General features: G+C 42.8%; 1 protein-coding gene across 2 annotated transcripts in view; it reads right to left on the bottom strand.

Moving 5' to 3' along the window:
- Positions 1-1486: 1486 nt before the first annotated feature.
- The window catches only part of LOC138295844 (zinc finger protein 544-like), a 374158-nt gene continuing 362822 nt past the window's right edge, over positions 1487-12822 (bottom strand). Inside the window, exon 10 of one of the 2 annotated variants that reach the window (XM_069234415.1) lies at positions 1487-2901. In XM_069234415.1, the coding sequence (XP_069090516.1) occupies positions 2132-2901 (770 nt within the window). In that variant the 3' untranslated portion in view covers positions 1487-2131. The remainder of the gene's footprint in view (positions 2902-12822) is intronic. The other variant, XM_069234420.1, reaches the window with a different exon arrangement.

Raw genomic sequence — 12822 nt, 5'->3', positions numbered from 1 at the left:
CATTGTGGAAGAGAATAAAATAATAAAACACCATTTGGAACTTTAAGGTAAAATCAAAACAGGAGCTAACCACTGTTTTTGCTTGTTGTGTCATGGAACTTTAGTAATCAATCAAGGCCTCCGAGTTTCTCACCACCAAAACTAGAGTATGGTAAACACCCAACACAGACGGCAACAATATACATATATGGAGCTTGACACAGTGTTTAAAAATTCATGTTCATTGTTTGTAGTTTTCAGCTTTAAACAGTTAAGTTGCTTACCTGCGACTGGATGGCACTAAGACCCCCAGTCCCTTTTTTATATTGTGATACTACATCAGAAACTACCTCATTCTTTTCCCTTCAACCTTGGATGAATGTATCGTCATCATGTGAAAAAACTACACAAAAGGGTATGAACATAACATCCTAGGAAAGATACAATGTATGCTGTAAGAAATTGAGTGGACAGAATTGGGGTAAAGGATAGCAAGACCTTGGCACACAATGTAGGAATGAAAAGGAGTACGCCAGAACGAAGGCAGTGGCATTACTAGGCATTTATCACTGAGAAAAGATATAATCCAATTGTGACCTAATTCTCTTATCTGATTCTATACAAACACAAAGTAAGCTTGTACCCCATGTCATGGTTGAAGGTGCTTTTTACATCCAGCAGATAGACTTTAACATACTTGTGATGCTGCATTCAGAACTTATAATTGTGTAGTTCATTTGAACTAATTTGAATTCAAATTCTAAACCCTACCACATGTCTATGGTTTGTTTAATCATCTTGTCCAGCCCTTGAATTACCCCTTACTTCTTGCATCCCTGTTTATGATTTTGTAACACCAGGTGCTCTCCGTCATGCTACTGATATGGCAGCAAATACATTATTCAGTCTGGTCTAGAAATATCAATAGCTGTCTTGTCAGCTTTGTAATAATATATATATATCCGTGATCAAGACCGTGAAGGTCGAAACGCGTAGGTGTTAGGTGGTGGGATGTTTCGTTACTGTAATAAAAGTGGATTCATTACAATCCTGTGAGTGCGGCATCTTTAACTTAAATGTTAAACTGGTAAAATGATTTATGGGAATTGGTCCTTCCCTGATGCCTGCAACGACGAGCAGAGCGCGCCCCTTTCTGTGGATCTGTTGGAGTTTAGTATATATATATATATATATATATATATATATATATATATATATATAACATACATACATATGTACACAGAGGAGCTTGGGGTCACCTCTCCTCATTCATTTGATCTGTCGAAGCGCCATTCATATTTTGCTTCTGTTCACCATGGCCAAGCCTATGTTGAAATAGGTCAGGCCAGGTTACCCAGTAGCTCTCTTGCGCTGTGAATGAACTGCAGTTTGCCTGATCAGATGCACATCTGTCTAAACAGAAGTACACTTCAGTGCCAGGGCTGATGGGGCAATACTCTAGTTACTAATGCATTTTCTCTCTCCACTGTATCTCTAAAGTCTACAGTGCATTTTAAATGTATTGGTATCAATATTATTTTCCTATGATGTGCATTAGATTTAAAAATGTTTTATACCTGTTCTATGTGCATCCATCAGCAAGGAAGGGCGCCGGTTATAATATGAGAATTTTATAGAACAATTAATTGTTTTTAATTGTAAACGTTTTTATCATAGTCACATGGCTGCCATGTTTTGATTTTTTTCTTCTGTTTATTCCTGTGACATTTTAAAAAAATTACAAAATATTAACATTCACAACATCCTGTCCAGACCAGACATATTTGCTATTCTTTGTTATATTTTTTAATGTATCCATATGCAGATTCCATCATTTTATTTTCACTATTGGGTTCACTTATGTTGTTTTATGGCTGTCCCTGCTCGGTATTTGACATCTGGTGAATTGAAACTCTGCAGACTTACCCACCCCTCAATCATTTTAGGGCAAAGACAAATCATCACAGATTTACAATGGGAAGTTTCTTCAGGTTCATGTTTTCATCACTTCCATGATATAAATAATGCCTTACTTGGTTCAAAGTCTCAAAGGCAGTTATGCCGAACGGTAGGAATTAAACTGATGTTTCAGGCAGGAACCATTAGGTCAATTGTTCTGCAACAAGAATTGCATTTACATTATTTCATCATTTCAACATGCACTCTGGTCCTGCTCATTACATATATGTGTTGTCTGATGTGCAATAACATTTCTTTTTTGACTGAAGCTCTTCTCACAGTAAGTGCATTTGTATGGCTTTTCTCCTGTATGTGTTCTATAGTGTCTAATAAGATTTCCCTTTCGATTGAACCTTTTCTCACATTGAGTGCATTGATATGGTTTCTCTCCTGCATGTGTTCTTTGATGCATCATAAAATTTCCTTTATGACTAAAGCTTTTCTCACATTCGGAGCACTTATATCGTTTCTCTTTTACAAGTCCCATATGCAATTTCTGGTGTATCATTAGATTTTCCCTTCGTGTAAATTTTTTTCCACATTTGGTGCATAAATACGACATCTCTCCCTTTCTTCTCTCATGTATAATCATATCTGTCCTCTCCACTGAACCTTTTCCAACCTCAGGTCTTAACCAATGAGGCTGGATATCTTGCTGATAGGTAAGATGTGTATTCCTTAAATGACTCTCACATTTATTATTTTCTTGTGTCAGAATGGCTTTGGAAAACTCCTGGCAAAAAATGCCACTGGTTGCTTTTCGAGACCCAAGTTCACACTCAACAGTTTTCTCTTCTTCCACTTCATTTTTGATTTCAGAGCACAATTTTCTTAAGGTAGGCATTTGCGTCTCAGAACTCCGGAAAACATCCACTTGTTCTGGTGCAATTTTGTAGGCTGCTCTTTGTTCCTTGCAAGCCAAAGCATGTCCATCTGTGTTTTTCATACTACTATGTCCACCACCTGTTTAAATAAAACAAAACGGATTGGTTGCATTCTCAAATAAAACACTTTAGCACAATGAAATAATATATCAAATACATAACATTGGTCAAAAATCATGCTGCCGCTACCTCCGGGGAATCCACTGTCCACAAGGGTCAGGAGCTTCAAAGGTGCAATTTTATGTCTAATGGGTAGCCATCTACATTTTATTATATGTACGCCCTCTGCCAACATAGGCTGAAATTTCCATATTTTAACATATATCATATTTTAGTACAAAAGCCTTTAATGATGAAGAATGTGGTTAAATTCTACACAGATAGTCCATCTTTTGGGCATGACTTAAAAAACATATGGACTATGAGTCTATTGACACAATTCCTTGTAACATTTAAGTGGCTACAATTTTGATTTGTATTACTAATTCCTATTCGTGCAGAATCTGATTTTGATAAAAAACTACTCTGAAATAATTTTGAATAGTAATGAATGTAAATTTGTGAAAAAAAGTTTTCAGTAGGGTGAGTGTGTGTATGTAAGACTGGCACTTTTTAAACTGCAAGGCAGATCACTGATGAATGAATGATTTGACCTCAGGCTTCTGTGTTTTTCAGGCCAATCTCAAAGTCAATGGGTCTTAATACACATTGGAGCAGTTCTTCTATGTACAGTAAACAGAGGCTGAATGTAGCAATATTTCTTTGCATGCCACAGTTCCAATTCTCAACTATTTTTGCACATCTCATTCCTACTTAGGTGCACAAAAATCCACCTGGAATTAAACAAATATATAGTCCTGATTCAGGGAATCAGGTTCTCTGGACATTTAGATCTGCTGATGGAACCTACAACCAAGAATATTCTGAAATATGGAGGAGTTTCTGAAGTAGTAAGACAGGGATTGGAGGGCTGTTGTGATGAAACCCCATAGAATAATTACTTTGTGTATATTGACATGCATTTCTAATGTTTTTCTACATTATTTATGCATGTAAATATATGGCAGTATATTCCACAGATATGTTTTAGTGCATGAGTTAATGAAGTGGCAAAGGTTATTGGGTAAAGGGTACCTTTTCAGCGCTGTCACTCCAGATTTTTCACCTTCTGCTGGACCCTATATTTTTGCTGACTTTAGAACTCTTTACATTTTACCACAGCTAACCAGCAGTAAATTGCCTGTGCTCCCCTTCTAAACATAGTTGAATTGGAATGCTACTAACTGGTAGATTTAACTTGCCTGTAAATCCCTAATGCATGGTACAAAGTACAGCAAGCCTGGAAGTTAAATATCATCAGTGGACTAGTGTAACTATTGTTCTATCCACTACAGTGGCAGTACAAACATGACTTTAGGCGTATCATTGTAGCCTTGACCTATCTCAATAAATTCTTTGGACAGGTCAAAATCTCCCCTTTAAATATTAATAACCCCTGTGTGAGTGCATGTTTTTTTAAAGTAGGACATGTAGGAATGAAATGTTACCATGTCATTAGAGTAACCAGTACCCACAAACTATTTTTTATTGTGACAGGGGTGGCTGTTGTATACAGAAAACCAGAGAACAGATTAAAATTCTAATACCACATCTCCGGAATTAGACTTGCTCCAAACATAATTGCACAACTATTTTTAAGGGTTATTAAATATCCACTTCAATGGTGAAGTCAGACTTTTAATTAATATTGAGGAAAAGTACATTTCCAAAGGTTATGTTTTCCGTCTCTGAAGTTCCTGGAGGCTAAATTGCATTTCCTTTCCAACTTCTTTAGCACTTAAACAGGTGTGAAGTGCTTCACAGGAGCAACCAATAGGCTGACCTGAATGGTCAGCGATGACTCCCCTGAACCTCACTGGGTCTCCTTTTCAAAGCACAGTGTCAACTTTTGCTTGGGAGTTCTGCTGAGCCACATGTAACATTTGAAAATGAGCAAACACTATGCCAATGCAATATTTGTGTTTTCATTGTGTATCCAATGTTTGGTTGCTGAAGAACCCTGCTTTGTCTTATCAGACTGCTGTCTCTGGGTTGTACATAAAACACATGGGATGCACTTGAAAGGAAGGGCACAGGTTGAGATACCCTGACTAATCTTACCGGACTTTCTGTGGGTTTACTCTAGGTACAGTAGCTGCTTCAAACAGGATTTTAGTGTTAGGTGTGGAAAGAAACTAGGAGTACCATAGTACACTCCCCACACATGCTCCCAAAGTTTAATGTGGCCAAAGACTTTTGCCATTTGGAAATTCCCAAAGTTGGTAGAGTTTGCCTGAGGAACTTTTACCCAAAGGGTTAGGGTGTACCCAGAAGTCATTCCCACCCACTATTTCCTGCCAAGCATAAAAGTGCCATCTCCAGGCAGGCACCCACTGGAAAACACTTTCTGGACCTGAGGAAGAACAGAAGAGTACTGGGCCTATTGTTTGTGATCTAAGAGGAGCCCTGAATGACTGGACCTATTTCCCCTTGTACCCAGGACAAAGAAGTTGCTCTGTTGGCTGACCTGTGTGACTAGAGGGATTCAGCAAGCTACAAGAGGCATTTCCTGCACCTGCCTAGCTAACCACTGGCAACTAGACCTGGAATGGACCCTTCTGTTGGCCTCTGTCTAACACACTAAGTGGCTTCCATGATGGCCTGGGTGGTAATAGAAGTGTATTCCTGTGGTTAATTGAGTCTTGAAAGACTAAGTCAGGAGGTAAAATTTTTGACCAGTTATGAACCTGGTTTTTGTATGCCACCTGTGCACCATAGCGGCCATCTGCAAATTATGCATCGTTCCCGGTTTCCTGCGACCATTGACTATCATCGGCACTTTGCACTTCCTGGTGCTATTCCTATTTAAAACATTTTTAAAAAATATATGTTTGTCTCATCCTATTGGATCTTTGGCATTTTGGTATCAACTTCTTTGTTACATTTTACTCTATTTCCCTAATTTGATTTTGATTTTTTTTTATTGTTTTCCATTTTGACTTTATTACTATTTTGTTACAGCATAAATATTTCACACATTATCCTAAGTTAAGACTCTGCTCTTTGTGACAGCAACCATGGAGTGGACCTTAGGTTAAGTTACTGACTTTGAGGGTTCACCCTTGCACATGTTATGATTATTCCTTGAGGGGGCTAGTCACCCATCCCAAATAATGATCTAATGTTTTACAGGTACTCATCTAAACTCATATTTCATTGGGATATAAATGTTATTTCACCAATATAAAATATATTTTGTTGGACATGCTTATATGCACGTATTCCACTCATACTCTTGCAGGCCGTCCACAGGGATAAGTGTAGAGCAGCAGGGGCACTCATGGAAATGGGCACATATTTCCATAGGTACTTTTTGATTCTCCACAAACTCAGTAATCTGCTCAAAGTATACCAGAAAACTTCAGTTGGTGAATGTAGGAGGCTGGCCTGGTTTGTAGTGGGTACCCTAGGTACTTACACTTTACACCAGTTCCAGTTATCCCTTATTAATGAAATGTAGTCAGTGTTCTAGCAGCTTATGCTGTTTAGAGGTAGCTGTAGTAGAGCAGTTTAGGCTGAACTAGGAGACATGCAAAGCTTCTGCAATACCACTATAGTTAGACAGTACTTATACACCATAAAAGACAATACTCAGTGTTACCAAAAATAAAGGTACTTTATTTTAGTGACACAAGGCCAAAAATATCTTAGAGGCAATACTCCTTCTGAAGGTAAGTATTATACACAATATGTACACTAGAGACCAAAATCAGGTAAGTAAATAGTCACAGAATAGTGCAAACAGTAGAAAATACAATAGAATGCAATAGGACTAGGGGCAACACAAACCATATACTAAGAAAGTGGAATGCGAATCACGAATTACCCCCTAGGCAAGTGTAGTGTGTAGAGGGGCACTGGGAGTGTAAGAAAACACCAAACGTAAGTAAAATACCCCGCCCCAAAGCCCATGAAAGTAGGAGTAAAGTACTGCAAGTTTCCTCAGGACACACTACAAGTCGTGATAAGAGTTATTGCAAGGACCAGGCAAGACTGCAAGCAGCAAATGGTGGATTCCTGGACCTGAAGACCTGTGAAGAGAGGAGACCAAGTCCAGAAGTCTCAGAAGATTCCAGGAAGGAACAGGAGACCCTGCCAACCTAGAAGATGGTGTAAAAGACGATTCTCCGGTTAGAAGAAGTCTGCAGAAGAGCACCAAAGAAAATGGCAGAGGGTTCCTGTGTGGTGCAGGAGATGTCCCACATCGAGATGTTGGATGCAGGCAGTTTGCGGTGCTGGATTCGTCCAACAAACCTTGGTTCAAGCAAGGTCGCATTTTGCCTCAAAATGGCGCTGGCTGGACCCAGAAGAGACCTGGGGGCCTCAACTTGGACAGAGGAGGCAGAGGGGGCTCCCAACACCGGAGAGAGCCCAGAGATGACCAGGCTGCACCCACGGGAGTCCCAGGACACGGGGACAAAGAAGGTGCAAATTGTGGTTGGTGCAGCACAACAAAAGAAGGTCCCACGCTGCCGGAGAACAACTCAGCGAGTTGTGCAATACAGGATGAGTGCTGGGGACCTGGGCCACACTGTGCACAAAGGATTCTTGTAAAAAGTGCACAAAGGCCCCAGGAGCTAGAGATGATGTGGTGCACCGGGGTACTGTCACAAACCGGGAAGGCTCTTACCTCTGCCAAATTTGGACAGCTGGACCTTAGGACAGTCTGGGTCAAAGGGATCCACCACCTGTGTTCCAGGGAGCATGCTTGTCGCCAGGAGAGGAGTCCCAGAGAACAGGTCGTCATCTTGGAAGGTGCCTGCCTGAACAGGGAAGTGACTCCATCACTCCACAGGAGATTCCTTCGGTTCTTCTGGTGCAGGTTGAGGACAGGGAGTCCTCAGAGCGTGCACACCATGGAAACTGTTGCAGTTGCTGGCTGGAGCTGAAGTTGCAGGGTCACAGTAGCCTTATTGGATACTTTGTTGCAGTTATAGCGGTTCCTGGAGCAGTCTGTGGTTGATCTGATGGTCAGAAGCTGAAGCAGAGGATGCAGAGGATTCCTGCAAGCTGAAGAGGAACCCACAGGAGAGACCCTAAATAGCCCTGAGAGGGGGATTGGCTACCTAACCAGGTATGCACTTATCAGGTGGGGTCTCTGACGTCACCTGCTGGCACTAACCACTCAGAGATCTCCAGAGTGCCCCCACACCTTGGAAAACAAGATGGCTAACGCCAGGGACACACTGGAGGAGCTCTGGGCACCACCACTGGGGTAGTGATGGACAGGGGAGTGGTCACTCCCCTTTCCTTTGTCCAGTTTCATGCCAGGGCGGAGACAGGAGGTCCGTGAACCGGTGTAGACTGGCTTATGCAAGGAGGGCACCATTGGTCCCCTTTAAACCATTTCCAGAGGCTCTGAGCTGCTCAGACCCCAGGAGGGCAGAACCCTGTCCGTAAGGTGGCAGCAGCTGTAGCTCCAGTGTAAGCCTCAGAGAGCTGGTTTGGCAGTACCGGGGATCCATGGTGGAGCCCCCAGGATGCATGGGATTGCCCTCCCCTGAATACCAGATTTGAAATGGGGGGACAATTCCATGATCTTAGACATCTTACATGGCCATATTCGGAGTTACCATTGTGAAGCTACATATAGGTGTAATGGTATCCCCGCACACATGAAGTCCAGGGAATTGGCCCTGGAAAGCGTGGGGACATCTTTGCTAGTGCAACAGTGCCATCACACTTAGTAACGTTGCACCTAGCCTTTAGTAAAGGAAGGTTGAACATATATGTGACTTGTAAGTTACATAAATGCTGTGAAAATGGCTGTGAAATAGTGTGTGCACTATTTCACGCAGGCTGCAGTGACAGTCCTGAAGAAGGGTTTGTCTGTGCTCCTCATGTGTGGCAAAAGAAATGCTGCAGCATAATAATCTCCTGGAACCCCAATGCCCTAGGTACCATATACTAGGGAAATATAAGGTGGGGTCCTGTGTGGCAATTGGAATTGGAATATGAAGTTACTAACTATAGTGACTAATTTGGAAACAGAGAGAGCATAAGCACTGAAGTTCTGGTCAGCAGAACTTCAGTGACACAGTTAAGCACTATTGATAACACATACATTAGGCCACAATCTATGAGCACTGGTGTCCTGGCCAGCAGGATCCCAGTGAGACAGGCAAAACACACTGACAAACAGGCAAAAATTGGGAGTAACATGCCGAGAAAGATGGTAGTTTCCTTCACCCCCCCAAACGAGAGACAATAAGGGTAACCTTGCCCAGATGAGTCTTCATTGTCTAAGTAGAAATATCTGGAGAGTCCATCTGCATTGGAGTGGGTACTCCCAGGTCTATGTTCCACTGTAAAGTCCATCCCCTGTAGGGAAATGGACCACCTCAACAATGAAGGGTTTTCACCTTTCATCTGTTTTAGCCATAAGAGAGGTTTGTGGTCAGTTTGAACAATTAAGTGAGTCCCAAATAAGTTTGGTCGCAAGTTCTTTAAGGCCCAGACCACAGCAAAGGCCCCCCTCTCTATGGCAGACCCACGCTTTTCTCTAGGGGTCAACCTCTTACTGATAAAAGCAATATGTTGATTCTGGACCTCTCAGTTACGTTGTGATAACACTGCCCCAACCCCCAGTTCAGAAGCATCCGTCTGGAAGATGATTTGTTTGGAGTAATTTGGGCTTTTTAGGACAGGTACAGTACACATAGCCTGCTTAAGCTCCTTAAAAGCTTACTGACAGCTGGCTGTCCACAATACCCATTTAGGCATCTTTATGGAAGTGAGGTCATTAAGAGGGGCAACAACGGAGCCATAGTTCTTAATGAACCTCCTGTAGTACCCAGTGAGACCTAAAAAGGCTCTGACCTGGGTCTGGGTAGTAGGGGAAGCCCAGTCCATAATTGTCTGTATCTTCCCCTGTAGTGGTTCAATCTGTTCTCCACCTACCAGGTGGCCCAGATAAACCACTTTTCCCAGCCCTATATGGCACTTTGAAGCCTTGATAGTGAGGCCTGCCTTTTGCAGGGCTTCCACAACTTTCCATACATGGACCAGGTGGTCTTCCCAGGTGGAGCTAAAAACAGCAATGTTATTTAAGTATGCTGCACTAAAAGCTTCCAAACCTTGGATGACAATATTCATCAGCCTCTGGAAAGTGTCAGGTGGATTTTTCAAACAAAAGGGCATAACTGTGAATTGGTAATGCCCTCCTATGGTAGAAAATGTAGTTTTTGCTTTAGCATCCTCTGATAACTTGATCTGCCAATACCCTGCAGTCAGATCAAAGGTGCTTAGATACTTGGCAGAAACCAGTGTATCTATGAGGGTATGTGCCCTGGGTATAGGGTGAGCAACAGTTTTGGTTACAATATTAAGTCCTCTATAGTCCACACAAAACCACATTCCTCTCTTTCCTTCTTTGCAGTGAGGTGTGGAGACATGCACCACTGGGCTGGCCCAGGGGATATCGGAGGGCTCAATAACTCCTAGGTCTAACATTTTCTGCACCTCAGATTTAATACAGTCTCTGACATGGTCAGGCTGCTGATAAATCTTGCTTTTCGCAGGCAAATTACCTACAGTATCAATTGTATGTTCACACCAGGTAGTTGTACCAGGTACGAGGGAAAAGAGGTCAGAAAATTGCCCTAGCAGGTTTTTGCAGTACTCCCTCTGCTCTGCTGTGAGGCAGTCTGCAAGCACCACTCATTTGACTAAGCCATCAGCTTCAGTGCTGAAAAAGAGGTCAAGGAAAGGGTCACTCTCTTCCTCCTGCCCCTCATCTGTGGCTATGAATAGCGTTAAATCAGCCATATCACAGTAAGGTTTAAGGTGGTTGACATGAAGGCCCTGATTTATACTTTTTGACGCAAACTTCGCTAACGCAGTTTTGTGTCAAAAATGTTACCGCTGGCTAACGCCATTTCTTAACGCCACCTGTGCATCAAATTTATACTTTGATGCTCAGTGGCGCTAAGAACAGGTTAGAGTAATTTTTCCTGACGCTAACCATTGCGCCTTGTCATAAGGCAAAATTATGTTAACGCATGAAAAATGACTCTAATCTGGTTTACAACATGGAAAAACGTTGCAAATCGGATATGTGCCATTTTTCACTGCAACAGCGTCAACAAGCAACGCAAACAGAGCAAAAAGTGGTAAAGAGCCCCAAAATGGATCCCAGAAGCCAGGAAAGACCCCAGGGAGACTTCAATCAACCAGGAACCAGCCAGGACACAGACAATACCCAGGGGATAGACAAGAAGAAGAGGAAGTCTCGCTTCAGCGCAGTGGAGCATGAAATCCTGATCAGAGAGGTGATAGAGCACCAGCATCAATTATTCATCACCTCTAAACTGCCAATTGGAAGGAGAGAGGCAATTTGGCAACAAATTGTGGACAAGATTAACAGTGTGACAGAGGTCAGGAGAACTGTCACCGAGTGTAAGAAACGCTGGCATGACTGCAAGCGCAGGACAAAGGAAAAAATGGCAAGGAACAGGAAGGCAGCACTGCAGACCGGAGGTGGGAGTCCAGCACTGCAAGAGGACCTGGACGAGATGGAGGAGATGGTTGCAGCCGTCATCCTGGAAGAAATCGTCACAGGAATCGCAGGACAGCGCAGGCCATTAGGAAACAACACATATGCAGGGTAAGTTGCATGGGGGACAGAAATGCCTAAATGTCAGATGTAAAAAGGGGGAGGTACATACCTACTACACAATGCATGTCAGTCCTGAAAATCAGGCAGTGGAAAAGGCAAAGGGGTACGGCACGGGTGCATGAGCTGTGCAGAGGCATCCAGGGGCATAGCACAACACAACACCAACAACCTTTTCATGGGGGTACACCGTCATCCCAAGGCTGTTGGAAATGCTGAAGCAGACCAGGAGGGTAGGGTAGAACATTAAACTGGGTTGCTGTCACAGGACGGCTGGTATTGTCAGAATGTAAGCTAGAGGACAATACCCAGTCTCAGGCCATTGGCTCAAGCCACATTTACCATTGACAACACTTGCCACTACCACCTGTGCTGTGTGTGTTAATTAGTAAATGGCAGTTAGGTGCCCATGGCACAAACACACTCAAAATGAGGGATCAGTATCAATCCATATCCAAGTGCAACTTCTGTCAACTGCTCAAGTCCATAGACTCAATAAACCTTAGGCACTGTCACATATATTATGAAGTACACAGCAGTGATTTCATACCCATGCTGCACATTCCAGGGTCTACTCCTGTGCCTGTGTCACAACAGCTGCAATGCCACCATGCAATATCTCAGGTGTCATAGTGCTTAGGCAACTGCATTGAGGGGGAGGACATGTGTGTGTAGCTAGGCAAACACAACCAAACAGTCACAAGAGGATATGGAACTCTGCCAGGCCCATCAGTGCAATGCAACGTAGCGCACATACGCAAATATCGACATGAGAAACTACCAATGGTGACACCTGTATTGTTTCATGGAAATGCAATACATTGTATCGTGTTAGGTCTCAGCACCATATAGGTGTATGTGAAAAATGAAAGACTGGGACAGGGCCAAATTGTTATGTGTGGTGCATGTGGCATCAGCACACCAACAAGCATTGCAAGGCCTCACCATGCTAATTGAAGCAGAGGGAGGGTTGATGAGGACAAGAAGGTGGCAAGCCACAATTTGGACAGAAACCACACCTTAAAGATGTGACGCAGACAAATCCCCCAACAGCCCACACTACATGTGATATGCGGGTAAGGCATAGGCCTGAGAGACTGCAAACATTAATGATAGGAATAATGCATGGGAACCCAGATTACAACGTACCACCAATAGGAAGTCAGTGATGTCACATTCTGCCACAAAACAGACACACTAATTGTACAATATCTCATTGCAGAGGACGATGGCTCTCCTGGCGATCGGTCTGTCCTGGACTATCCTGATGACATGGATGACCAGCTG

This window comes from Pleurodeles waltl, chromosome 5 (genome assembly GCF_031143425.1).
Source record: "Pleurodeles waltl isolate 20211129_DDA chromosome 5, aPleWal1.hap1.20221129, whole genome shotgun sequence".
Taxonomy (NCBI): domain Eukaryota; kingdom Metazoa; phylum Chordata; class Amphibia; order Caudata; family Salamandridae; genus Pleurodeles; species Pleurodeles waltl.
Note: the sequence above shows the minus strand (reverse complement) of the source record. Positions and strands in the feature narration are given on the sequence as shown.